The 26,534-nt window shown below is 52.1% G+C and overlaps 7 protein-coding genes across 7 annotated transcripts; 5 read left to right on the forward strand and 2 right to left on the reverse strand.

The window, feature by feature from the left end:
- Positions 1-720: 720 nt before the first annotated feature.
- Positions 721-7,969, reverse strand: CORC01_08090 (uncharacterized protein; the record flags this gene model as incomplete). Its single annotated transcript, XM_022619725.1, has 3 exons — positions 721-5,904; positions 5,955-6,041; positions 6,095-7,969. 3 exons carry the CDS (start codon positions 7,967-7,969, stop codon positions 721-723), a joined length of 7,146 nt encoding a protein of 2,381 aa, XP_022473789.1.
- Positions 7,970-8,833: 864 nt separating this feature from the next.
- Positions 8,834-10,211, reverse strand: CORC01_08091 (uncharacterized protein; the record flags this gene model as incomplete). The annotated part of the gene is made up of 2 exons (XM_022619726.1): positions 8,834-9,027; positions 9,080-10,211. 2 exons carry the CDS (start codon positions 10,209-10,211, stop codon positions 8,834-8,836), a joined length of 1,326 nt encoding a protein of 441 aa, XP_022473790.1.
- Positions 10,212-10,846: 635 nt separating this feature from the next.
- On the forward strand, positions 10,847-13,763 carry CORC01_08092 (phosphatidylinositol 3; the record flags this gene model as incomplete). Its single annotated transcript, XM_022619727.1, has 4 exons — positions 10,847-10,905; positions 10,965-11,051; positions 11,098-11,199; positions 11,267-13,763. The coding sequence occupies 4 exons, from the start codon at positions 10,847-10,849 to the stop codon at positions 13,761-13,763; spliced, it is 2,745 nt and encodes a 914-aa protein (XP_022473791.1).
- Positions 13,764-14,406: 643 nt separating this feature from the next.
- Positions 14,407-16,152, forward strand: CORC01_08093 (uncharacterized protein; the record flags this gene model as incomplete). Its single annotated transcript, XM_022619728.1, has 1 exon — positions 14,407-16,152. One exon carries the CDS (start codon positions 14,407-14,409, stop codon positions 16,150-16,152), a length of 1,746 nt encoding a protein of 581 aa, XP_022473792.1.
- Positions 16,153-17,582: 1,430 nt separating this feature from the next.
- Positions 17,583-19,290, forward strand: CORC01_08094 (uncharacterized protein; the record flags this gene model as incomplete). The annotated part of the gene is made up of 5 exons (XM_022619729.1): positions 17,583-17,670; positions 18,026-18,362; positions 18,535-18,823; positions 18,869-18,953; positions 19,145-19,290. 5 exons carry the CDS (start codon positions 17,583-17,585, stop codon positions 19,288-19,290), a joined length of 945 nt encoding a protein of 314 aa, XP_022473793.1.
- A 3,107-nt stretch (positions 19,291-22,397) lies between these two features.
- On the forward strand, positions 22,398-23,028 carry CORC01_08095 (uncharacterized protein; the record flags this gene model as incomplete). Its single annotated transcript, XM_022619730.1, has 2 exons — positions 22,398-22,475; positions 22,552-23,028. The coding sequence occupies 2 exons, from the start codon at positions 22,398-22,400 to the stop codon at positions 23,026-23,028; spliced, it is 555 nt and encodes a 184-aa protein (XP_022473794.1).
- A 1,444-nt stretch (positions 23,029-24,472) lies between these two features.
- Positions 24,473-26,117, forward strand: CORC01_08096 (uncharacterized protein; the record flags this gene model as incomplete). The annotated part of the gene is made up of 3 exons (XM_022619731.1): positions 24,473-24,973; positions 25,033-25,743; positions 25,983-26,117. 3 exons carry the CDS (start codon positions 24,473-24,475, stop codon positions 26,115-26,117), a joined length of 1,347 nt encoding a protein of 448 aa, XP_022473795.1.
- Between the last annotated feature and the right edge of the window lie 417 nt (positions 26,118-26,534).

Raw genomic sequence — 26,534 nt, forward strand, 5'->3', positions numbered from 1 at the left:
TTCAAAGCAAAAGCGTAAGCAAAGCCGCCTCCTACGAATACAGGGCCGAGGCACAGACGCCGGACTAGACCGAAAGTGGGAATCTTCTAACCAGTGGGGCCCCGGGGCCGCTAAGGTAGTCCCTTTTATGCCCCGTACTGCGGCTTCTTTCCCTCTGTGTTTTTTTTTACCCTCCTTCTTTTTGCGTCCCAGGGTTCCGGGACGGAACTAGACTGTGGACAGGAATGACACGACATGGGGCCCGGTTACCCGAATTCCAAATCATGCGTCGAAGGGCTGAGCGGAGGAGGAGGAGCCAGCATTGCATTTTCGTTTCCTGTCGAGTCTTATCGAGGCCGTCAAAGAGGGACACTCGGATCGTCAACTGGCAAATGATGCCATGTTTCTCAAAATCTCTTTGCTTGCTATTTCCCGATACAGCAGAACAAGTTACTAACGTCCGTTGAACTCCGTGGAACTTTGACCAATAATCCGAACAATTGCTCCCGGCAGACTTCCAGCGCATGCACACGCAACGCCGTTTATCGTTTACCCATCATCAGACGAAAGGTTTCCCATCACACTTTGCCCACTGCCATAATTTCCGTCAACTGCCAAATGCCCCCCTCCGCCAAACGCGCGGGATGCCCTCCCGTTTCCCGTCTCCCCGCCTCCCGCGCCTCCCACGGACACAAACTTTACATTTCACACCTCAGACATTCGTCTGCTTGGTGCCCATGGTCATTTTCCAATGCCGCCAGTAGTGCTAGGCATGGAAGGCTCAGCCGAAGAGAACCCGGGAAGAAGCCTCGTGTCTATCCCGTCGATGCCCCACCACCTCGACCGCTGCGGATGCAAGGCCCTCTCGATGAAATACGCCCTCGTGTACCCGTTGGCCATGTCGTAGATTCTCTGCACTGCCCATGTCGCCGTGAGCGCCTGGTACAAGTAGTAGAACCAGTACAATATGACCGCGTCTTTGAGCACCAGCGCGACGCGCTTGGGCGGCAGGGCCGCCGGCTCGCTCGGTTTCCAGCTGCTGCCGGGCAGGAAGTAGACGGCGAAGAAGACGAAGTTGTGGATGATCCCGTAAAAGACGTGCTGCCACGACACGACATGGACGCAGATGCAGCTCCAAAAGGCGATGAGGAGGCGCGCGAGATAGGTCCGGCGGCCCTGGTTCCGGATCCGTTCTCTGGTGTCGCTGTCGGTCTTCATGATGCCGGCTAACCGCCAGAGGAGAAGGCCGTCGTCTTCGGGCACCGCCGTTCCGGTGGCGTTGCTTCCGTCGGTATTCTTAGTGTGCTTGCTACCGCAACAGTCGCGATACAGCTTGTACACCTTGACGAGGTCGCCGACGACGGCCTGTCTGCTGGCCCGGTTGGTATCCTCGCGGGCCGGTTTGTCTCGTGAATCGCAACCACCAAGGCAGGGGCAACTACACTTTTTGCCGCTTCTTCTCCTTGACTTTCTATCAGAAGATCCTCGAGGCCCGTCGTTCGGTTTGGCGTCAGAGCTGCCGCCAGAACTGTCACCGGGGTCATCGTCGGGATCATCACCAGGTGCGCCTTCGCGCTGCTTCCCCTTCTCATCTTGCCCAGACTCCTTGCTAGACGCCCCCCTTTCGGCTGCTTTCAGATTCTCATCGTCCTGCTGGAGCATAAGCTCCGCAGTTATATCATACTGTTGTTGCAGCTGCTCCTCCAGCGACGCCTTGTCCCTCTCAGCGCGCTGAACCTGCTCCAGGGCGGCTTGCCGGTCCTTCTCGCAAAGTTGGATTCGCCTCTCTTGTTGGGCAACCAATTTGTTCGAATCGGATTGCTGACTCTTCTTCTCGGCATCCAGTTCCGCGTTTCGATCGTGAAAGTCCTTCTGTTGCTTATTGTATCGACGGTTGTGATGTTCGAGCTGCTTCGCCGCCTGCTTCATGGCCTCATTGACCATTTCCGCTAGCTCCCTCTCTCGATCCGTCTCCGCCTCGTATGAGAAATATTCGACTTCCTCCTCGGGGTCCTCCCCATCACCACCGGGGTTGGTGGATCCGGAGTGGTTCTGGTGCAGAGCATTGGAGATGCGCTCCCTCATCCGGGCCAACTTCTCCTCCACAGTACCTCGGGGGCCTCCCGTGATTTCGAGTGCCCGTTCCATATCGGTCGCCAAAGTCTTGCTCATGTCTTCCAACATCTCATTCCGCTTCCGCATCTCGCCAAGCTCGTCTGTCAAACTCTGGATGGTGCTGAAGGCAGTGTCGAGTGGCTCGCTCCTCGTCGACTGCTCTTTGTCGAGCTTCTTTCTCAGCTCAGACGCCTCGCTCTCCAACATCTTGATCTCGTCTTTCTGCTTTTCGTAGTAGTACGTCGTCTCGCGGATACGCTCGTCCACGCCGTCTTCGATGACCTTTTTTTTGTTGAATTCCATGTTGTAGATGGTGTTTCTCAAATATTTGCTGACTTGCTGATGGGTATTGCTCTCGGCCCTCGCCTTGATGAGTTTCCTTCCGAGATCGGTCTGTTTATCCTTGGCCATCCTCTTGACCTCGTCGAGCTCCTGTAACAAACTGCTGTTTTCGTCCTTGAGCTTCCGGGCCGCTTCGACAAGCTCGTTGTCCGACGGGCCCGCAACTTCGCCATCTTTCCTTGCTTTTAGAGCAATGATTGTCTCATTGGCCTTTTCGAGCCGAATCTTGAACTCTCGAGCCCGACTGCGCAGGAATTCGTAGTTCTGGGAGTTGACGCCGTCGTGGATGAGTCCCTCAATCTCGTGGTCGAGACTGCGAAGATTGTATTGAATTTCCTCACATTTCTCGGCCCACACAATCAGGGGATTGTATATACTTCTCGGGAGGAAGGAGCTCAGAAGACGGTCCGTGGTGTGGCGGGCGACAAGCTCGCTCGAGGCCATGGAGGACGCGTCCGTGTCGAGCTCGTCAAACGCATTGTGGCTCTTGAACGCCCGTTCGGATTCGCCGCTCTGGCTCCCGGGGGTGGCTGGCTGATTATTCGACGACGGTCCCGGCTGAGATTCTGGGTCTTCATCCGCGGGTATGCTGGGGAGCGGATGGGCGGCATGGGTGGATGGCGCTGGTCTCGGCCGGTGACGGATGGGATCATCAGCGATTGACAAATGTCGCGTGGCCTCCAAGACGGCATCTCGAGCTTCCAGGCAAGCCTTGTAGTGTTCCCTCGTGTCTTTCAAAACCTTGTGAATGGCGCGTATACGTGCCTCTTGAGGAGTCCGCTTGGGCGACTGGTCTCCGCCGCCGTATTGGTCGCCATCCGCGTCGAAAAAGGAGCTAGAATCATCGCCTGAACTATCTGGATCGTCGTCGGGGAACCTGTGAGCCTTTTTCTTCCCTCCCCACTTATCCCGGCCGTCTTGCGGACGAGAGACCGGGAAGTCAGGCGGCAACGGGGGCTCGGCGACGTTCGGCTGGGCGCCGGCGTTTGAGCAGGATCCGGCCACGACGGCATCCCCCCCTTCCGCCTCTCTCATGGCAACTGATTCTCGCAGAATCTGCCTGAATGGCTCGCGCGGGTTGCCTAGGGTTTGATATAGCTGGTTGAAAATCTCTCCGTGGTGATCAATCATTCTGCGCAGCTTGGATTCCTCTTCCTTCAGGAGCAACCCGGCCCTATGGCTCTTCTTCTCCAACTTGGCGATTGCTCTGCGGAGTTTCTTTGGATCGTTACCAGGATCCGGTCCATCCTCGTCAGAATCATCATCATCGCTGTCAGAAGAAGCGTTGTCACGGCTAGGAGAACCGTCGTCGCTGTTCTCGGGCTGATCAGGTTGATTTTCATCACCACTCTCACCGGTACTGTGTCCACCATCATCCCTTCCCCTCCACCTCTCTTCGGCCCTCTGATTGGCCTCAATGGCCTCAGCTGCCACAAGCCTTGTCTTGAACAACTCAATCTTCATTTCGAGTCTGTACAGCTCCGCCGGCTGGTTGAGCACGTTGGCCTCCCAGAAATCCTCCTTTTGCACACCCAGCTCATGCATTTCTCGGCGGGCTTTGTTGATGGCGTCCAAAAGATCCCTTAGGCGTTGAAACTCATCGTCATTGGGTTGAGCTGGTAGGTCCATGCCTCCAAGTGTGCCGGAAATATGTCTGAAGAACTCATCCAGCATCGTAGAAGCGTTTCTCTGCCTTTGCAAGAGGTCGTTAAACTGGTCTTTGAACCGCTGGTGCATGGCCACAAACTCAGTCGGGATGTGTTGATGGATAGCTGTCGTCTCCAGAGTCTCCTCGCTGGGCGATTGGTATTCGGGGTCTTGCCTCGAATCCTCGATCGGCGCGTCCTGAGTCTGCGTACCCTGTTCCAAGGTCAAGATCCCGCTCGGCGCAGCCATGCCCGACAAAAGTGCCGACAGTCCTTCATTCTGGCTCTCCAAAGACAGGATTGTAACCTCGAGCTCATCCACCTTCCTCTGGTGCTCATCTTTGATATTCGTCAAAACAGCATCCGCGTCGACGGCTGGGCTTTGACTCTCTAGGCTCCGAATCTTGAGCTCGAGCTCATCCACCTCCTTCTGGTGCTCGGCTTTGATTCTCTCCAGCTCAGCAGCGTCTCCCTCGTGGCTTCGTTCCAAGGCATTGATCCGTTCGTTCAAGCCCTCGACGACTTTATTATGCTCCGTCATCCACGCGTCTCGCAGTTCCTTATCTTTGTCAACAAGCTCCTTGCTGATACGGCTCCTGAGGTGATCGACACCTTGTTCTTCCACTTCAACGCGCCTCTCCAGCTCCCTTCTATATCTTTCGTTCGCACCGCTCCACTTGTTGCGAAAATCGGTCACCTTTTCTTCGAGTCTCTGTATCTCCTCCTGGAGCGCGGCAATTCGCGGGTCCTCCGACTCGTCAATTTGTGAGTTCTTCAATTCGGCGACTTCTTTTTTGAGGCGCTCGCCATGCGCGTGGCAGTCGTCAAGAGCCTTTTGCTTCTTTTTCAACTCTTCCTCCTTTTCCTTCAGCTTGGCGTCCTTTTCTCGTATTTCCCCGTCCTTCTTTTGAATTTCTTCGTCCTTGCTTTTGATCTCTTCATTCTTCTGTTGCATTTCCTTCTCGTTCTTCTGTACTTCCTCTAACAGTTTGACGTTGTTTACTCCGACTTCTTGAGTAGATTCTTCCCAAAGCTTCAAATCTTCCTTGAGCGCGTCTCTCTCTTGGGCCAGGTGCAGCTTTTCTTCCTGGAGCTGGGCCTTCTCAAGAGATAGATGGTCCCTTTCTTCCCGGAGCTGCTTGGCGTCTTCACCGAGGCCTACCACAATGTCTTGTACCTCGGCCAGATCTTTATGGCTCGCCGCCAGTTTGGTTTCCGCCTCATCCAACCGATCGAACAAGTCGGTCACAAGCTGAACGTGGCTTTCTGGGTCATGCAGCGAGGGTGATCCTGTGCTCGATCTGTCCTCTGGCGCTTCGTTTGCCAACGTTTCTCGCGCATCGGCAAAGGCAGCCTTTGCCTCGGCCTTGCCAAGTTTGGTGTTGACTGCGCTCAACTGTTCTTTGAGCTGCTCAGAGGCCCTCGACAGGAAAGCGTCCCTGTTCTGAAACCCCTTGAGCTCTTTTATCCGTTTTCGGAGCGTTTCTTCCAAGTCCTTGATCTTTTTGTTCGCTTCCTTGCGATGGGTCTCGCATTCATTCAATGCATTTTGTTTGTCGCGCATCTGGATGGCCGACAGTCCCTCGGCTTCTTCCCTCATTCGGTCGGCGTTCGATTCATGATCCTTGATGCTCTGCTGTAGCGTCCGAACACTTGCTTTCAACTCCGCGATTTCATTAACAAGTTTCTTGGCATCGTCTTTCAAGTCTTTAATCTCCCTGTGAGCTTCCTTGCGATGATTTTGACACTCATCCAACGCGCTCTGAATATTACGAAGCTGAAGTGAACTGTCTCCTTGGTCGACCTTGCTCCCGTCGGATTCCTAAACACTAATCAGTATCGTCGAAAGAACATCGAGGCGCTCAAACTCACTGCTGAAGATACCCTGCTGAGTCTATTGAGTTCACCTTCAAGGGTCTGCTGTGTAAGATTGGGACTGCTCTGGGTCTCTTCTGGTTCCTGTAATGCAATCAGTATTGCTTTGAAAACTTCGGAGTTTCAGTTCGTCTTACCATCGAGGACTCCATACTGAAACCGCTGAGCTCATTTGCGAGGGTCCGTCCCGCCTCGGGCTCGCTTGCGGCCTGCGATGTATCGGATTTCAACTCAACCGCCGCGGGGGCTTTCCTTTTCGGCGAGAACAAATCATCAGATGACGGCTGTGAAGGTTCTTGGTCGGGAAGCACAACGGCATGAGGGTATCTGTGGAAACCGTCGTTGCCGTCGCCCACCATGTCCGAAAGTCTAGCTTCCTCTTCCTGCCAGTTGTTGTATAGATTGCATGCGGCATCGTCCATGGCGAGGCCATACAAGCCGACAAAATCTCCCATCATCATCTCCCGCACATCATCCATGGAAACATCTTGATGGAGTGCAACATCGCGATCCGTCTCTGCCTGATTCAATCGCTTCTCCAAGTCCGAAATCTCGCCTCTCGCGTTGTCGACGAGCTTGCGATATTGGTCGAGGGGAACGATCTTGTGGTCCACGGTGAACGTCATGTTTTCCACTTCCGTCTGGGCTCGGGAGGCTTTCCTGGTTTGCTCCATCAATTGCGCCTGCAAGTTCTCGGCAGTGGCTTCCGCTTCCTTTATTTGCTTTTGAAAGTCCGAGCATTGCTTTTCCACGTACGCAACCGAGTCCTCGTAACGCTTCTCCTTGAACTGCCAGTCACCCCTCTCCTCCTGAAGCCCGCGCTCCGCCGCCGCTCTGGCTGCAAATTCATCCTTGAGCTGATCTCTGAGCTCAGAAATGGTGTTCTGCAGCTCTTCTTCGTTCACGGGAGGAACCATCTGTTGGATGCGCATTTGAACCTCACTGAAACCGGCTGTTACGCGCTGGAGAGCGATTTCCTTCTCGTTACACTCGAGCTCAGCTGTGTTTAGCTTCTCTTGAGTGGCTTGTAGCTCCGACTTGGATTCATCTCGCTCGGTCGTACATTGTTTGAACTGATCCTCGAGGTTTCGCGTCTTCTGCTCAAGAGGGCCAATTTCACCCAGTTTGTCCTTTTGTTTCGCCACGACCTGTTGTAGTGCGGTCTTCTCTCCCTTAAGTTGCGCGTGTGCTTGCCTTGAGGCCTCGAGTTTTGAAGCCTCGTCTTGCAGTTTCTTGTGCCTCGTGCTACATTCTTCGGAAACCTTTGAGGCAAAATTCTTGAAGAGTTGCTCGCATGTTGTCGGCGTCGTCTCGGGCCTGCCACTGACTGAGCGCTCTTCGATGAGGTGGACAATGTTGTGCGATTCCGCCAGGCTTCTCAGATAGCTCTTGATCTCCTCGAACCTCTTCGACTCAGTCGACTCTATATATGGGGCTGGACTGCTCGGTCGGCTTGTCTGGCCTTGTTGCCGGGCTGGCGCAGTGCTTTTACGAAAGTTGGAATTGCGGCCTCTTCCCCTGGAAACTGAACCGCCTCGCCGGGAGACACTAGAGTTCCTGGAAGCTGAATCTGACGGTACTGTTTGATCTTGACTTCGGTTGGCTAGAGACACTGCTGGAGAAGCAGGTCGACTTGATGATGGATTCTGTACGGCTGATGAAGGCATGGCTTGGGATGGGATGACGTCCTGCGAAGAACTTGTCACGCTCCGCATATCGAACGTCCCCCCAGTGGCACCATTCCCGGCCATAGCCATAGAGGCCCAGGATGCTCTGGAAGGCTTTGCTGCAATCGGTGATTCAGCATGATGCGCCGACGATGTCGGCGTCTCGCTTCCAATTTCTTGTTGCCCTTCATTTGTTAAAGGTGTTTCAGAGTCCTGTCTTGATGACGTCCGTACACGTAGCTTATCTTTCCGGGATGCTGTTGTAGCTGGATATTCTTCCCGGGAGCTTTTCTGGCCTCGGGAAATCTCTTTCCCCGAGACCTTCTCGTCTTGCTCCCCGGCCATACTGCTCAATACCTATGTCAGTTCCAGGCGGGGTTTACTTACAATTTCTCTTTTGACAAACTTCAACAGTTGGTCTTAGTGTAGGTGATAAAAAGGAAAACGAATCAGAAAGATGTAACAGAAGGAATGGAAGCAACAAAAGCTGGAAAACGTCTTTATGCGCACGGAAATGTCATACTTATGGCATAGCTTGTTTCCAGGATGCCGAGCATCGATCTGGTTAAGAGCAGCTCTGATCTAATACAGTTTTCTAGCTATTTCCACCGAGTTGTTGGAAGAATTCAGCTTTCTGCTGGGGGTGTGTTCTCCCAAGTCGAGGGAGAAGATAAAGGCTCCGTTTGCGTACCAGACTGCCCTAGGGTAAGTGCAACTCCCATTCAACTCTCAATGAAGCTTTCAGCCCCAAATCTGAAAATAACGATCCAAAAGGTCAATGCCGGTTAAGGGAACCTAGACCAACAATGAGAATTCTAGAGTTGGCTAAAGACTGGCGGACGTGCGCAACTCTTGGGGCTTTTGTCCGCCTTTGATGGCCAACTTCCCCTACTTCGCTTTCGTCGCATTTGACCTCTTCGTACCTTGGCGCATTGTTAGCAAGCGCGCCCTGAGGGTTCTGCAAGCCAGGGAAGATCCAGAGGGCGACATTAAAAAGGGCTTCAACCACCCCAGTGATTCATTGCTAGGTTTAAAAACTCCCAAATGTTGGCATCCTTGGGAATATTCTTCCAACTCTCTCTTTTGCGATCCCTCCAAAATAAACTCCATTGCAACATCTTGACCTGGTATTCTATATGTCGTCCAGCACCAGTGAACGACAGAACTGAAATGCTATGCCGAAACGCCAAATACGCCGTGTTACCCTCTCTAGCTGTACCATCCCCGGGCTCCAGGACCTTGCGCTGTTGCCTCTTTCCGATGGGTAATCATCGGCTCCTCGATCCCAAAAGTGTCAATGATATCTTGCCATGTCTGCATGTCCATGGAAAAGATTGCTTGCTGCTTCGCTGTCTCACGCTTGACCGTGCCATCCTCATTCGTGTCTCCGTTGCTAATGGGGTCTGGATCTAGTCAGTACAGTCAAAGTCACATAGAAGGCGAGGGCCAGCTTACTGAGAGAGGGATACTCGTCGCTGTCAAACTCTATGCCGACTTTTCCATCGCGAATGAGGAAACTGACGTAGAACATGTTTTCGACCGTTTGGCCGAAGGACTTGGGGTTGACAACGAAACGAAGGAGGTCAACACCGCCTGTATCCCGAAGGCCATATTTCTGCATAAGTTGAACTTGTTCGGCCTCGTCCATGTCGCTATTGTTCTCAAATATTTCGGAGAGTTCCGTCTGAATGCTGGTCTGCACCTTGTCCAGCTGCTTGAGAATCTTACCGCAAATAGCGGTGAGATCATTCTCCTTCTTGGCAAGGTCTTCAACATTCAACACCTCAGGCCTTGTCTCTTCAAGGTTATTGGGTCTGAAAGGGGCGGTACGCTTCGATATCCTGCGGATTTTCTTCTCAACGGACAAGGGCCCAAGAAGAAAACCGGGTAGGGCTGGCCGACGAACATTTGGCAGTGATGCGAACCGTCCAAGATGACTCCAGTTGAATGCCTCATCGTTGCCTTCGTCCTCGTCATCGTTGGAGTTCCCATTGGTGCGGCGCCTCCGTCTTTGTGTACCCGATAGCTCTGGCGCCTCGTCGTCTGCGATTCCACCGGCTTGCCGCATATAGGTGCAGCACTTGGAGACGAACTCATCCACATCAATACCCTCAGTAGAACTTCCCTGCATCAACCTGACAGTTTTCCGATATGACATATCGACGGCACTGACGAGCAGGCGAGAGTCTATTGTTGCTTCCGTCGTCTGCTTGACACCTTTGGCGACACGCTGGGCCATCATCAAGGTATCTTTTAGACCCGTCGAGCCCGGCAGCATGTACTCCTCCATATTGTCGGTGATGCCCTTTTGAAGGTCACGCAGCTTGCGTTGAATCTCTCGACGCTCTTCCATCGGTTGGTCTGGGTCATAGATATCGGAGTCGTATTCTTCTTCTCTTTCGACGGAGCGCGTGGCTCGGCGACGGGATGCATGCCCCCCATTTTCCGCATCTGTACGCTTCCGCTTTCCAATAGATACATCGCGACCTTTGCCTTTGTCTCTTGCGGCGAGATGGCTGCGCGCGGGACGAGGCGTATCATCTTCGCTCGACTCGGAGGAGGACGAGGCTCCAACTCTCGCCGGCATTTTCGGTGTTGATAAGGAGGAAGGAATTAGTACAAGCTGTTATGTGTTCGAGATTCTAGTCGTCGAGGGGTTGGCGTGATATGAGGCAGAGCCCGACGTAGGAAAAAAAAGGCACGCCTTCTGTACAGAGCTCGATGACGATTTTGGGCGGTTGAGCAGGATGTCGCGCGTGAATTTGCGATCGAGCATGGAAGACGCGACAGGCACTTCCCAGGCGACCCTTCCACTCAACGCGCTCGACAGGGTCCAGCAACCATTATCATGGTGCTTTTGAGTGCGTGGGGTGAATGTGGCTGAGGACGGATTGTTATCGATAGAAGATAAGGTCCCAAAATGTGGCTTGGGTGGGGCTGGTAGGTAGACTCGGGCCACAAGGCAATCTACCTAAGGTACAGGCCGGGGTGCTGATGCGTTCCACTGGAGCTTCCCACAGTCAGCCGTCGCCTACTTACCGGTGGCTAAGGTACCTTATCCAGTCAGCCAGTCCGATGTAGTCAGTGACCTCAACCTGAGGTGCGCTACCCAAACATCTCCAGCTGCAACCGCCGTCAGTCGCATTCGCCGAACACCACTCTGCAACTTGCCAGCTTCACTGCATTATGTACTCATGACATCGAACGACCTCCGTCGTCAAAATGGAGCCATTTTCATTTGCAAGCTCCGAGTCCCTAGACTATCCAGTCAGCATTCGCATGTATGCGCATATCCACTGCACAAACCGGAGAATGCGTGTGGCTAACGCTTTCATGATAGCATTAATCTAGAGGGCGACGAAACACCATTTCTGCATTCTACTTTATTGGAAAAGTCCGAGCTGAGGCATATCGGCTCTAACACGAGGTGACACCTATTGTATGGCTGCTGTGAGCCATCGCTGACTTGCTAGTTCGCACTCCGATCTCTACGTCACCGTTCAAGTATGGGCTGGCTCAAAGCCGTTGACAGTGCCTATCCAGACGGCATACAAATCGTTTCGGAATGAGAGGAGGTAAGGAATTTCCCCTTGGGTTAGCACTTGGTTCCAGAGAAAGATGTCTAATGCAACGCGCGCATAGATGGAACGAATGGCTCACGCTTCCGATCAACTACCAAACCCTCCCTCTGAACTCCTGCTTAGCCATTACACTTTGGGACTCGTCTCCGGCTGGAGGGAAACAAGCCAGAGGCCATGCGATCCCCTTCGGCGGCACAACACTCCCGCTGTTCGACCGAGACAACCAGGTGCAGAAGGGCCGGCAGAAGTGCATGGTCCACCGACACAAGAACGCTGATGGAAATGACAACACTGCTACGCCTGCGGTTCCGCGTAAGAAACGGGACGGTTCGAGGAAAGGAGCAGCTCCGACCGTAGATAAGGATGCTGAAGAGCTGGAGCGCATGGAGAAGCTTTTCAAAAAGCACGAGATGGGCGAGATACCCAGGGTCGACTGGCTTGATCAACTCGTCTTCCGGGGCTTTGAGAAGCGCGGACTGCAGTCAGCAAAAGCCTCACTCAAGACTATGCAACGTCAGAGGGCGACAAACGGAGATGCATCAACTGAAAAGGGGGAAGCCTCGGGCGAGAAGGACATCGTGGACACCGAATCCCATCCAGGATTTTCCAAGTTCCAGCTCAACGTTGAGCTGCCGCGATTCGACTTTCCAGTCGTTTTCGCCGACCTGGAGTATGACCCCCCGCCAATTTCGGCACTCCAGCATGGGTCTGCTTCTCAATCCAATGTAATGCTCAAGCCGCCTCCCGAAGTGCAGTTTGGTCCCGGTATCAACGCGCTTGACGACTCAGCTGGGAGCCGTTTAATGAAGGTGTATGACCCCGAGGTCGGTGCTCGCGACAACCCGGCCGAAAGCAAGCACAGAAGGCTTGTCAGAAGTCAGCATCGTCACGGGGTTCTCGACAAAGATCTCAAACCAAATGCCAAGGTCCGCGATGAGCTGAACCTCATCATGTCGTACTCGCCAACCCACACGTTGACCCCAGAGGAGAAGGATCTTATTTGGAAGTTCCGCTACCATCTTACTCGCGACAAACGGGCTGTCACCAAGTTTGTCAAATCAGTCAACTGGCAAGACCAAAGCGAAGCTAAGCAGGCGGTGCAAGTCTTGGGACGCTGGACCGAAATCGACGTCGACGATGCTTTGGAGTTGCTCGGCCCCACCTTCGACAACCAAGCTGTTCGGGCATATGCTGTGGAAAGACTACGTAAGGCGGATGATCATGAGTTGCTCCTTTACCTGCTGCAATTGGTGCAAGCTCTGAAGTATGAGCACATTCGAGCCGATTCTTCCCAAGAGGCCATCCAGGATTCGTCTCTGGCCCAGTTTTTGATATCCCGTGCCGCCGGTAACTTCCTTCTCGGCAACTACTTCCATTGGTACCTGATGGTCGAATGCGATGATCACAGTCCTGAGCAGGGGTTGGATAATCGCAACATTTACCGGAAAGTGGCTTACGACTTTATGACTGAATTGGTGAAGCAACCGGATGGAGTCGAATCGAGAAAGACGCTCCTAAGACAGGCTGAGTTAATCGCCATCTTGTCTAAGATTTCCGGCGAAGTCAAAACATCGCACGAATCCATCGCAAAAAAGACCGACCGCGTCAAACATTTCTTAGCTGATCCGAAGAATGAAATGCTAACTATCGACCCGCCATTGCCTTTGCCGCTCGACCCTACTATGTTAGTTATTGGCGTGGTACCTGACGAAACGACCGTCTTCAAATCGTCTCTTTGCCCAATCAAGGTCACCTTCAAAACCACCACCGGCAAGAAGTATCCAATCATATTTAAGACCGGCGACGACTTGCGTCAGGATCAGTTGGTCATTCAAATCATTACTCTCATGGATCAACTACTGCAGAAGGAAAATTTGGATCTGAAGCTGTCTCCCTACAAGATTCTGGCTACCAGTACGACAGCAGGCGCTTCCCAGTTTGTTCCATCCGTCAGCTTCCAGAGCATTGCTTCGAAGTTCAAGAACAACCCAGCACTGACCTACTTGAAATCCAACAACCCTGATGACCGACAACCCCTGGGCTTGCGTCAGGAAACATTGGACACCTACGTCAAGTCTTGTGCAGGATACTGCGTGATTACCTACATCCTGGGTGTAGGCGATCGGCATTTAGACAACCTGCTCCTCGCTCCAGATGGTCATTTCTTCCACGCTGACTTTGGATTCATCCTGGGACGAGACCCCAAGCCTTTTGCACCGGTCATGAAGCTCTCCAAGGAAATGGTGGACTGCATGGGCGGAGTCAACTCAGAGCACTTCAAACAATTCAAGCAGTATTGCTTCCTAGCATACACTGCTTTACGCAAATCCTCCAACCTTATCCTCAACTTGTTTAGCTTGATGGTAGACGCGAACATTCCTGATATTCGACTGGAGCCCGACAAGGCAGTTCTGAAGGTTCGTGAAAGATTTCACCTGGAACTCACAGAGGAGGAATCGATGCTGTTCTTTGAAAGGATCATCGAAGACACGCTCGGAGCCATTGCCCCTGTTGTCATCGATAAACTGCACGAGCTAGTGCAGGCTTTCCGCAACTGAAGCATGGCCTCCTGGTGCAACCGGGTTCTGGCTTGGAGCTGGGTCTGTATGCTTTTAGAGTTTGAGGGCGCAATGGACAGCAACGCCAACCTTGGCCAACACCACGAAGTATCAGTACCCTCGCGCGTCGACCAGGTTCATACCCTATAATCTGGTGACAAGATCCAAGCCGGTCCATTGATGATAACGTGTACCCCGCTGCCACTACACTCTTGAGAGTCCCCACTCTTCTGCGTGAGCAGATCCTGAACGAACACTGCTTGTCAAGAAGAAGAAGTTATATGCAACTCATCTTCATGGCAGACTACTTCACGATGGTGGTCAACCTGCGTGCTAACTCCTGTGTGTGTTGTATGAGGACGGTGAAGGCAACTCAACACAAGTCAGAGGTTTCCAGCCAAGGAGTCAACTCTATCTCCTATCAGGACAGCAGAACCATTTTACCAGCCAAAAGTCTAGCGAGACCTTTCTCCGATGCGCGGGTTCATATCGAGACCTAAAATTTTGGCTCCAGAGATTACATATATAAAGGCCCCAGGTTCTTCCTCCTAAATCCATTATCCAGTCCACAGCTGCTTCATCATCCACATCTACTTACAAGACTCTTTCCTCTATACCACCTCATCAACCAGAATTCATCAAAATGGACGCCTCCAGCCTTCCCACGTCTGTGGAGCGTAATGAAAACCTTATGGAGGTCGTCGAATCCCTCCAGTACCTAAATGGAGTCACCGCGGACTTGTCGCCTTGGATAAATGAACGTGTCAAAGAATTGCAGGATCGCGCTCAAGCATGCTTCGCTCCCTACGATACAGACATCCATGAGGAGCTCGCATTGTACCAGGACTTTCTTAGCCTCAAGAACAATGTCCACGAGTTCACAAATTACCGCCACTTTCTGTGGCGACTTCAAGAGGCTGATACACGCAACTTACTCGGTACCTATCTCTCAGGTCGACTCTGGGCCCAGGAGTGGTATCCGAACATGCCTGTCCCACACGGCTGTGAGTACTGTTGGAACTGGCACACTAGTCGCGACCAAGAACTGGAATGTGAGTTCCTCTTCGATCCTCTGGAGAAAATCTTCCAGGCTTACTTCCTCGAGCGAGCTCAAACCAACGAGTGGGTTGCAAAGGCCATGATTGGACGGACAGACGAACCCCAGCCACGGTCCCCCATTGACGACTACTTGGTGCGGGTTTCTAACTACAGCCTGTACCACAATCATCCTGACGATGGATGGGATATCGAGCGAATCTACGATGTCTTGCTCGAGACAGATAGGCGCGCGAGCGGCCTCCATATGAACTGCCGCGAGTTCCTCCACATGGGTTGGGACAAGACGGTGGAGAGAATCGACAGTGACGGCGACACCGCTCTAGCGCGCGTCCGCGGTATGCTCAGCAACGCCCAGGCCAAGGAGCTCATGCAGGCGATACACTACGATGGTAGGATGTACTACGTCGCATCATTCTATCTCGACTACGATGGCAGGTACCTCGACCAACAGCCCCGCCAATGGGTCATTGATGCCCTTGCTACGAACCCGCCCGGGCCGTGGGGTACCGGCGTCCCCTGGAAACGGATCCTGACCGTCGACCGCTTCTGGCCTGTGTTCGAGGTCGACGATAGGGGCAACGTCTTGGCGTGGTGCCAGTTCATCGAGACTGGTCGCCGCTGGAAGAGACGTTGGGTCGGCACGCTCGACGGTGACTGGGAACTGCAGTCCATCGTGGAGAACAATATGCGGAATGAGTGGGCTTGGTCGGAAGCTGACATCATACAACATAACGAGCTCCTTCGCAATCGCAGGATGAGGATGAGCGGTAGCGCGGGGACCCTGGTGCATGAGTACCAGTCCGACACTGGTGATGCTCAGAATGAAAGTCTGTATGAAGCCGATGATGAGGCTGGTTACGACGGGTCTGACTACAGCGAGCCCGTCAAAGGCGAGCCCGGCCATAGCGAATCTGGCAAGAGCGAATCTGGCCACAGCGTCCCTTGCAACGGCAAGCCTGGAAAAGGTAACCCTGAAGAAGGCGAACCCGGAAAGGACGAGCCTGTCCACGATCATGATGAAGTTATTGATCCTCGTGGCGAAGAAGTATTCGGCGATGAGTCTCATGACGTGGATGAGGACATTTCTCTGGGTAACTTGAGCCATAACCTGGCTGTTGCCGAGCTATGTCACCACTTCCGTGATAGAGAGCGCATGAGTCCTCGGGACAGCGATGACGAGAGCATAGACGTCTCGGTGGACTTCGATGCAGAGCCATATCACACCAGCACTACGGACAGTGGAAGTGAGAGCGGGTATGAGATCGTTGAGGATCAACCGGCTCCTATTGAGATCGATTATGAGATCTTGGATGATCGACCAGGGATGTGAGATGTGGTAACGATGAAGTTGTTGGGTGGTGAGGAATTAGGACGGCACATATCATGCAGGTAATCCACTGCAACATACATACAGTCTACAGAAACACGAGGCGCCATTCATGAAGTGACGTGTTGGCATTTCCCACTAAACACGAGTGATTTATCAGGACAAACGAATGGACACACTGGAAAATCGTGATCAACCACATCTTTGTCTCGTTCCATTTGTTGAGCATTTTGTTGCTCGTCGATCTCAGGATAGGTTGTGATAAGATACTAAGCGTAAGGGCTGCTTGAACCTTTCTTGCAGCTCAGAGCGAGTGATGCCGTGAGCAAAGTAAGTCGTATTAATATACTAATCCAAGCCAAAGTAAGCCGAAAATAGAACATCATTCAGCATCAGCCATGGGATGTTGAGCTGAACAGATGGGCATAGAAGAATGATCACTGAGATGGGCTACGATGCGTAAATTTTTCCATGAATCCATCGCAATTCAGGCGCCCAGTATCACTCTTTGAATAACGAATAATTCCAGGAGGCAATAAAAAGGCGGTTTCATTATCGAACCATGCAGAATTCTTGGAGTCCCTTGTAGATGTTCTGAGTTCAGGATGCACCGCGGGCGTCTCATCACCTGATTTTAGGTTCCAGATTCAAGATATTCAGAAACCTCAATTAGAGAAAGAATGAGAAAGGTATACCCATACTACCTACCTATCATAAAATCGAAAAGATTCGATTCAAATCTCATAGACTCCGAGTGTGACTTGGAGAAAAGAAAACGGCAATGAGACAAGAACCGACCCCAAAGACAGGGAACCGGTTGAATGTGGCTCTTCGAGCGCCACTGGATACCCCGTGTTCCTTTCTATATAGCTTTTAGTAAATCACTCATCCAATTCCCCAGTCGCTAATTGAATAACGGAAGTGAATTGACGCCTCAAGTCTCTTGTATCTAAATTTAAGGCATCTGTAGCTAGAAGTTGGCCGTGGCTACCTGATGCGATGATACGCGCCCGCTGGAATACCTGGTGAAGAAGTGATATACCTTTTCCTCCATCAGCAATTGCTGAGGAGCTTCAGGAACCCGAGTGTCCTGAGTAGTCTCTGGGATCTCACAGAAGACAATCAAAGACTGACCCGCGTACGATACATTTATTTCATTGACCAAGATGCTCCTTCTAATCTTGTTGGTCGACATGTTGCAATCCCTCAAGCAGAACACGCTTGGTAGGGAATGAAATGTCGTTGATTGATCGCCAATGATCCCCAAGGATTCTTCCTACTCCTCAGAGATCACTTATTGAAGGACTGCAAGTCCGACCTTCAATAAATAAGAGAGGAATTCAAGGAAATGCATATACCCTTTTAGACGGGCGACAGTGGGAGCTGACAGACTTTGCAGCACCATCCAAAGCCCTTCTCGAGCCTTGTCCTCAATGAGTCTCACATTCGAAGAGTTTCCCGATCCAGGAACACCAAATCGGGCATCTTTCTCGAGCATCTCAGTGGCCACCGAGGTCATCGGTACGGCCTACATGCGGAAGGCTGAAGCAATCCACTCGTTGCAAGTCACCAAAGATCTGGTGAAGGCTGCGGGACAAATCTACAACTAATTATCTAAGGACAGCAACAGGTTGACGTGGGATGTATGGTAAGTGCGCAAGCCATCAAGTCCAAGGTGATGAAGCTGAAGTCCACCAACAACAAGTTACGTTCCTACAGTGACACCCGCACGGCGATTGGGTGGCCTTGGACTCTTGTGTTTGGCAAAGCCCAAGCTGTCCCCACAACCCTTTGGCACTTCACAATGTCTATTCCGATTGTGGTGAGCTTTTTCAGCGCAAGCTAAAACTCAAGGATGCGGGAGTCGCTGACATAGGCCAAGAGATTGATCGTCTTGATAAAATACGGTTTCTTCACGTGGCCGCCCTTTTCTGGAAGATCATCCTTACTTCGAGCGAGGACTTGGAGAACGCCAAACCCAGTCCAGCCGGAGTTGACGATACCCTGCGAGGCAAGATACGCTACATGAGAATCTTCCCGATGATCTCGACAGTTAAAGCTTTGGGTGAAACACAGAGTCTTGTGTACAGATCCATCGACGAGGACTGGTACATTGCTGACAGGGGCGTCTTGAGGCGAGCATTCGTTGGAAAGGTCGACATCCTGGATTTTGATACAAAAGAAATCGATCAGCTCATGCCCTTGATCAAGTGGTTATGTCTCAGCACTACTCTTCTGAACGAGGCAGTGCAAGAACGGACAACTCACGTGGATTTACCCATGTACAATCGCGGTTGGTCCAATAACATCCGAAAGAAAGCGGAAAGCATCGCTCTCCAAGTCCTCAAATGCCACACTAGAACGAATGGTGCTTTATTGTAATAGTCTCGGCTCCAACACGGACATGATGTTGCCCCTTTTTGAGGTTTCGCTCGCCTCAGGCCTGAGAGTGGAAAGAGCCATCGGCAACATACACGCCAAATCCGAAGATGAGCATATTTGCATCACAGAAAAGAACGACTCCATCAAAATCGTCTTATTGCAGAACCTTTCCAAACAGAGTGGTCCACGGATTGACATGGAGCTCGCAGACTTCTCCATCCACCTGTGTGCTATCAAGGATGTCGGCCGTGTCCTGCTCATCTCGCCCATCTTGAAGGCCAGCTTTACCGATGTGCGGGACCTGTGAGAGGGGGCCAATATTTGGGCCTCCATCGAGGATCTCAACTTCTGCGTCAACGAGGCCGAGGAACACGCTGCTGCCGAAGCCGAAGAGATGGCGGCTGCCAGCGCTGCGGCGAGAGGTACGGTCAGAGGGTCAAGTCTTGGGGCACCATGTTCTCAGACGTATGCGACTAATCATGGCCTTCAAACCTAAAGTTTCATTCACCGAGATTTATCTGACCGTTTTAAAGAGATTGGGCTCAAGGCTGAGGCACACGTGAGATTGACGTCCTGAGGAAGAGTGTGAGATTCAGCTAATGATCCCCCGCAGGTCAATGGCTTCTTTCACCAGGTACCCGTGCACCGGACTGGAAGCCCATGAAGCATTGGACGACCAGCATTCGGGAACAGAAGGGCAATCCCGCATTCTTTGGTGACGAATCAACAACAGCAGACTTTGCCTACACTGATGAGTGACATATGCTGCAAATTGTGTGACCATTTCGCGAAGCTTGGTCCTCACAAGCGATGACTTATCATATGGAGGTAAAGGGAACGGTCTGTGGATGCGAAGAGCCTTTCTATCTCAGCCAGGACCAAATGAACTTAATGAGCTGTACACGTCATCTTCCACGTTCGTCAGAGACCGAGAAGACCTAATATGATTGCAGGCCGAGAAAAACGCTTTAAAAAGAGACAAGGTTCCAACGGACGTCTACGTCATTACCCGTATGTACAACGTTGAGAATTCGAAGGAACAGCCAACCCTCAAATTCTACTTCGACCCGTGGTAGCAGATAAATGGAGGCAAGCTCGTTATGAAAGCTCGTTATGAAAGCGAATGATGGGTACCGCATCACTCCTGCAAGTGCAAGAGCGGGGTCCTAAGCAGCTTTGAGAAGGATCTGAGTTGGGTACCTGATTTGGTTCGAAGGAATTGATAAAAAGGGCATTGGATTGTAAGGATAGATGAAGACTATGTTGAGATACTCTCTCCATTTGTTGACCCAACTATTCTTGTTCTCGACTGTATGCTCGTTCCTTTATCAGAACTGTCGACCTGCCGCTGTCCAAACTGTGGAACGATCGCTCGTGTGCAGCCGCGAAAACAAGATCCAATCATACGGAAGATTTGCCAGGAAAGTTGTAGCTCGCACAATCCTACCGGAGACTTTCCAGCCCCAACCTGGGTAGTATTACGGATATGCACGGCTTCATTGAGACAAGACCAGCCACAACGCAAAATGACCACGGCGTCCAGATGCGGGACAAGCTTTCGCGTGTGAGCGAAGGTTACGATTAGCGGAGACATTGGATATTAATCGAACTGTATCCGTAGTGCCGGAAGAAAAACAAGAACGCTTCATCGGTTGTTGATATCACCACAAGAAGTATTCTTGCGGGGAGTTGCTTGGCTCAACAAGACGGGGATCAGAGCTCGTGCCGGTTGGCATCATTGCTAACGGGGATCGGCATATCAGCGCAAGGAAGGTTTTCAAGGAACAATCTGCTGTGAGTCGTGTACTACTGGAGCTGGAGGTCCAAGCTTTGGTGCCGAAGCGGACTACACGTTCTTGATTTTTTTGGTAGCCGATGATCGGGGAAGCTCCGCGTCGTCAACAGTCGGCTTGCTGTTATTGATATCGTTCGCGTTGACTCCACGGGCTTACCTGCCGGGTTGCAACTTTGCAAGGCATACCAAGTTGGCGGTTAAGAGAAGAGACTATGAAGCATGGTACGACCCAGTCCGGTTGTGCGCGAAGAGCGATAAGCTGACTCTGAGCAGCGCCAACTACCTTATGAAAGTGGATGAATGAATAATCCAGCCGAGATGAGATGAGTGAGGAAAGAAAACCCCTCGCCTGATAAGGTAAGTCTAGCAGCTTCAATTTTTCTTTGCCTTTCTAACAACCTTTGTGTTCCATTCTCCTTGAAATTAATCAGAAACTCTAGTACTTCCCGGGCTATTCGGCCACAGCGTCGTCAGAAGGCGCCTAGGCAACCTTCAGAATATCCGTAGAGTAATTGATTGTTTTCTACGTATGCTGCAAGGAACATATTGCCAGTGATGAACTCTAATGAAATTGGACAAATCAAGTGTTACCGTGGGTCTCTCTTTTCCCTCTCTTACCCCAGCCCGCGCGGACGGTATTCTGACTGACCCTGGCCCCTGATCTGGTCCCACATGTCACCTCGCACGATGTCATGCCAGCACGGCACTCAGGTCATACACTACACGTGTAGAACCGACGGCCGGCCATCAGCTCGCTTTTTACGGGCGCTTTTACTACTTCCACGACGACTCGTCTCACTTCTTCGTAGGTAGCCCGCTGACCAGCTGAGGAAAGTGAACGCGGCAGGCTCACTGACTAACAGACTCTGAAGAAGGACTGATGGGAAGGGAAAGTGCCAACACGACAGGGCAGATCACTGACAAGGCAATTCGATCAATCCGATGGTTGTCTCAGCACAGCCAGCCGACTCAAAGCGTTCTTGGTTCGGCTCAAGCCACCTGCCATCCAATCAAAACGCACAGATGCCCGTATTTCGTCCTTCTCTCGCTGGCCTGCTGGCTGCCACGCTTTCCTCAAGGCTGGACGCTAAGCCCAGGTCGACAGGCAATCGAGAGTCAGGACACGAGCTAGACAGCTTAGGCGTGAGCTGTTTGACGGACGGACGGACGGACCGCGACATAACGTGGACCACCTAAATAGCTAGACAGCTAGATGGCTGGACTGTGGACAACCTCGCGGAAGCATCCAGCTCCTCCCACCAGCCAGTCGGTCAAATGAGGGTAGCCAAATTCGCTGGCGTTCCATTGGAGCCCGAAAGAGTCAACTGGATGTCACCTCAGTGGCGAGCGCCACAAGTCACTTCACTCGCCCAGCTCGAGAATGGCTGATTTCCCGTCTTTCTGCGCCTGCCAGTGCCAACCCTTTCCTCGTGGAGCTAATTTGGGAACCAAAAAGATCATGGTTGTATGTTCCTGGCCAGAACCCGGTCCGTAGTCTCGGGACTAGCTATAGGTCGAACGGAACCGGGTCCAAGTTCGTCCCAGTTCTTTGCAGTAGCTCGGCGACCCCAAGGTTCACCCCCCCTTGCCTCGCACAATGTCGCGTCGCCCCAGCAGAAAAGCCCAAAGCTAACGCCTCCTCAGCGGAGCTAACGTAACTCTACATCCCGTCCTCCACTCCAATGATATTGGGGACGCCGCCGTCGCGCGCGCCCGCCGCTGCGCGGTAAAGATATATGGGATAAGCTTTTTACGAGGGAGAGGGCAGAAGGGGAGAAGCTTCAGGTCAGGACCAGGGCCCAGGGGTCCCTCTCTCTCTCTCTCTCTCTCTCTCGCTCCTATTACTCCCTTCCCCGAAAGAATGTGGTGGCTTGCGGCGCGCTGGACTCATATTTATGGCCCTTCCCTTCTCGTCGGGTCGGCGTTGAAAAGGCTCTCTTCGAATACTGCCTTGTGCAACTTCATGTCCACTTATCTCAACGTCGTCCATCTCGTCACGTATTATATCTTATCGATCGATATATCAATCTAATACCGTGTAATACTCACAGCAACCAAAACAACGTTCACAATGAAGTTCACCCTCGCCCTCGTCGCCGCCGCCGGCCTTGTCATTGCCCAGGACTTCTCTGGCCAGCCTAAGTGTGCCGTACGTCACGATCCCCTTCACACGGGGCGATGCGACCAACAAGTCCCATGACCCAAAGCTGACATTCCTCCCTTAGCTTTCCTGTCTGGCCGAGGCCATCCCCAAGGTCGGCTGCAACCTGACCGACACCGCCTGCCAGTGCACCAAGGAGAAACAGGAGGCCCTCGCCCCCATCGCCGCCCCCTGCCTGCTCGCCGCCTGCAACTCGACCGACCTTACCGCGGCCCAAAACGCCGCCGCCAAAGCTTGCGCCGACTTCGCTGCCACCGCCGGCTCTGCCCAGCCCACCGCCTCGGCTGCCCCGTCCGTCCCTCTCCCCGTCTCTACTGTCCTGGCTTCCGCTTCTGCCTCCATCACCGCTACCCCTGCCAGTAACGCCTCTGCCCCCTTCAGCAACGCCACTGTCTCCGCCTCGCGCGCTGGTACTGCTACTGCTAGCGGCACCGGTGCCCGCTCTACTGCTCCCTCCACTGGCAACGCTGCTGCTCAGGGCTCCGTCGCCGTTGGTGGCCTTGCTCTCGCTGCCATTGCTGGTATCGCTGCTGTTCTGTAAAGAGGGCCTGTCTGACGATGGTTATGAGACCATCCACCACCTAAAAAGGGTTGGAATGTATAGAGATTCCGTGTCGGTGTCGAAGAAGCTAGGCCAAAAGGATTGTATGTGTAGGATGCTTTAACGCACCGGGACGTCTGGACTTAATGAGGATGGGCGGAGGACTCGGAAAGAAAAAAGAGTTGATGATCATGGCCTATTTTGCTGCTAATGGCGCAAATGTCTTGCGACAAGGCACAGGGCAGCATCCCTTTTTTTCTTTTTCTTTTTTGAACTGAATATACCAAAGACACTAGATTAACGATTCGGCGGTCTCTCTATTGGTGTGACTGCAGCTCTTTCACAGCCATCGCTTTCGCTCCTCAATCCGTGCGTGGCACCGGGAGGAGACAATCTAGACTTCCATGATGCAGAAAGGCTAGATTTGGGATCGGGCGATGCCAAGGTCACACAGGCAAAAGCTTCGCCGGTAGCGACATTCTTTGCCGTACAGGGTTTCTCGATCCACCAGAATGATGTCGACAGGCTGCCACAGGAAAACATTTTTCTTGCTCGAGGTAGCCTTCAAGTCGTAATCGCTCATGGTCATACTAGGTAGACGGAGGTTTGAGCGGCCCTCAATGCTGCAACGATGTTGAGATTACACGCGGTCCTTTGAGCATGCACGGAGAGAAGTAGTGTGTGGAAATCAATGATGAAGATAACCTGGGGGGGGGGGGGCAGTCAACACCGGTCGAAAATCGTTAAGAAGGTGCACAATTTCCTCCAAATTTCATGGCAGAGGTAGGTGGTTGAAGTCATCCATCGGGTGGCTCCGAGCCAACGGACACGACTATCCGGTCCGATGTGGGGCCGGTTTCAGGGGGTCAAAGAACGTCCGCCGTCCATTATTGAGGTGGCCTGCTTCGAGGCAGATCCGCCTTGTGGTCAGAAGCAACTTTTACTTATCGAATCCTTTCGATTTGCCAAGAATTTTGCGCCCCCGGCATGCAGGCTGACCACTGTCGTGAATTACTGGAGGCGAAGGCTCCTCCAGGATTTCGATTCCGCCACATGAAAGTCATCAGGCATGCTCTCATAGGTCAGCCTGATTGATAACACCATGATTATGGTGGCCTAATCTGGGATTCTCAACATGATTGATGATAACTCCCCGAAAATTGTCAATTTTTGATGCAAAAGCACGGATTTGAAGTGGGTGTCACTGGTTAAATGGTTGTACAAGCGTCAGCCAAAGCCGAAGACGGTGTGGCTCACGTCAGGCCAAACCCGCACATGAGAGACATTTATATAAGCCTTCTACCATGCCTCGTCTCTACATTCTTACCTCTCACACACGTGGTTCTCTGTTTCTCTGCCAGCTCGCTGAAGGCGCTGGCAGTTTGAAAAGGCAGTGCCTACACTGTTGTTTGGAAGCTTCTCTATTCTATCACTTCATAAAACGATGGCGATTGATGGATGTCCATTCAACGTCAGTTGTGAGGGGCCAAATGAGTGGAAATCGAACAGCGATATAGCAGGAACTGGGGTAGGTCTCATACCTCGCGAGGATTCGTTCTCATATGCCTTTGGCGAAGTTTGCCCGCAATCGCTTACCTCACTTCACCGTTTCAAGGTTCTCATAGGCTTCATGGGCACAGCTTACATTGTTTTTGCTCTGATATTGGTCCACTACTTCGTTGCATACGACCCAGAAGCCCCACCGCCACGGCAAAATCTCAGCATCGAACGCCAAGTTCGATCTACTGTGCGACGAGTTCTTACTGGTGCGGGAACTGTCGCAAATGCGCCGGTGGATCCAATTTATTGGACCCCGAATCCAATCGATGTCAAACTGTTGGCATGGCTGAGGCTTCAGACCAGGAACGTGCTCAAAAAGTGCCGGATCACATTACCTACCGTTGGAACCGCCCGTTCAGAACGCATTCAAATGGGCTTCAACAAGGTAACAGCTTCATAATGGTCCTAGAGTCATGGATAACACTACTAATAACTCCGCTTTAGTCCATCTTGAGCATGTGCGACGTCCAAATCATTACAGGAATAAGCATCCTTGCTAGCGGCTTCATATGCTTGGACAAAACTCTCTTAGCTATTCACTGGGAAATGATAGTCTACTTGGCCTGGTTCTCTTGTGTTACTCACCTGTCCGGATTGACGGTCCTGAGGAGATACTTGCAGAAAGAATCGTGGGCGAGATATATTCGTTTGTCATTGATGCTCGTCCTCTTACTCATGCTCATCGTAGCCATGGCGCCGACAGCTTTCTTCAACTGGGACGAGGGCGAGAAAAAGTACTACGCGTCCGCCGCTGACACGTACACGCCTGCAATCTGCTTTTTCCACTTGAAATGCGCAAAAGGCCTGTACCAAAAGCTGGAAACCGAGACACCATTCAGTCAGACGCCTGCTTTTGTGGAAATGCTCATCTCACAAACGTTCATCATTGTCGGATTTCTAGCCAGGTCTTTCAAGCTCTCGACGCGCTTATCTGAAGGAATGCACCGGAATCTTCTTGTCCCCTTGGGTAATTTTATGCGTCGACGGTTGCAAAGACTGGAAGTTCTCTTGTACCCTACCGGCATTGCAACTAGCAGAACAACGGCTAGTCAAGACTTCAACTCGTTGCGGTACGGATTGATCATCAGGCCCGTATTGGCAGCAATAATACTGGTCCGCACGCAAGCTGACCTATTTAACTCCATGCTGGGAGAAGTAAGCCGCATATTGTATACACTACAAGATTCATGTACTAAAATCAATGTGTGGTTAGATATTTTGGCTCTGGGTCATCCTGCTCTGGGGTACTTCGAAACTTGCGATGTCCTCCTTTGACGAATGGGAGGAGACGGAGTACTCGGGGGATAACTCTCATAGTACCCGATGGCAATTTGGTCAGGTGCTTCCAGTGCTACTCCTGGCAGCACCTCTGACTACGTTTTTCGGTCCACTAGTCTCAGAGTCCACAGATTCGGACTCACGGGTTCACAACATGGGCAGAACACCAGCTTCTGATTGTCATCCGCACACCGGTCATAGCACAGGTCAAAGCCAGCACATCGACGAGGCTTCGATATCGATGGCAATGACACCATTAATAGCGACGGAAGCTAGCCAGGAGAGGCGGCAGCTGAACACGGGAATCTCTGGCGACGGAGGCGGTTCGGATCAAGCTAGCCAGGACAACCGCATAAGTCTAGCATCTGTTGTCTTAGGGGGCAACTATTCTGGGATGCAATGGATGTTGCCTTATCTGACTTCAAGCCTTGTTGTCATTGGGGTTCACGTCTTTTTTCTCTTTCGATACGCAACTGACATATTCTACTATGTATATGAGTATATGAAGGTTGACGTGCCAGATGCATTGTACGTATACCCATACTGGACACCTATGGATTATATGTTTACCGAAGGTGGCGTCTTCTATCTGATCATCTTGAGCTATCCATTCGCAGGACACGCTACCATTTTACTTGGGTTGACAGCTCTCGACTGGGGGAAGCGCC

The sequence above is a fragment of the Colletotrichum orchidophilum genome (assembly GCF_001831195.1).
Source record: "Colletotrichum orchidophilum strain IMI 309357 chromosome Unknown Scaffold_67.1, whole genome shotgun sequence".
Classification (NCBI taxonomy): Eukaryota; Fungi; Ascomycota; class Sordariomycetes; order Glomerellales; family Glomerellaceae; genus Colletotrichum; species Colletotrichum orchidophilum.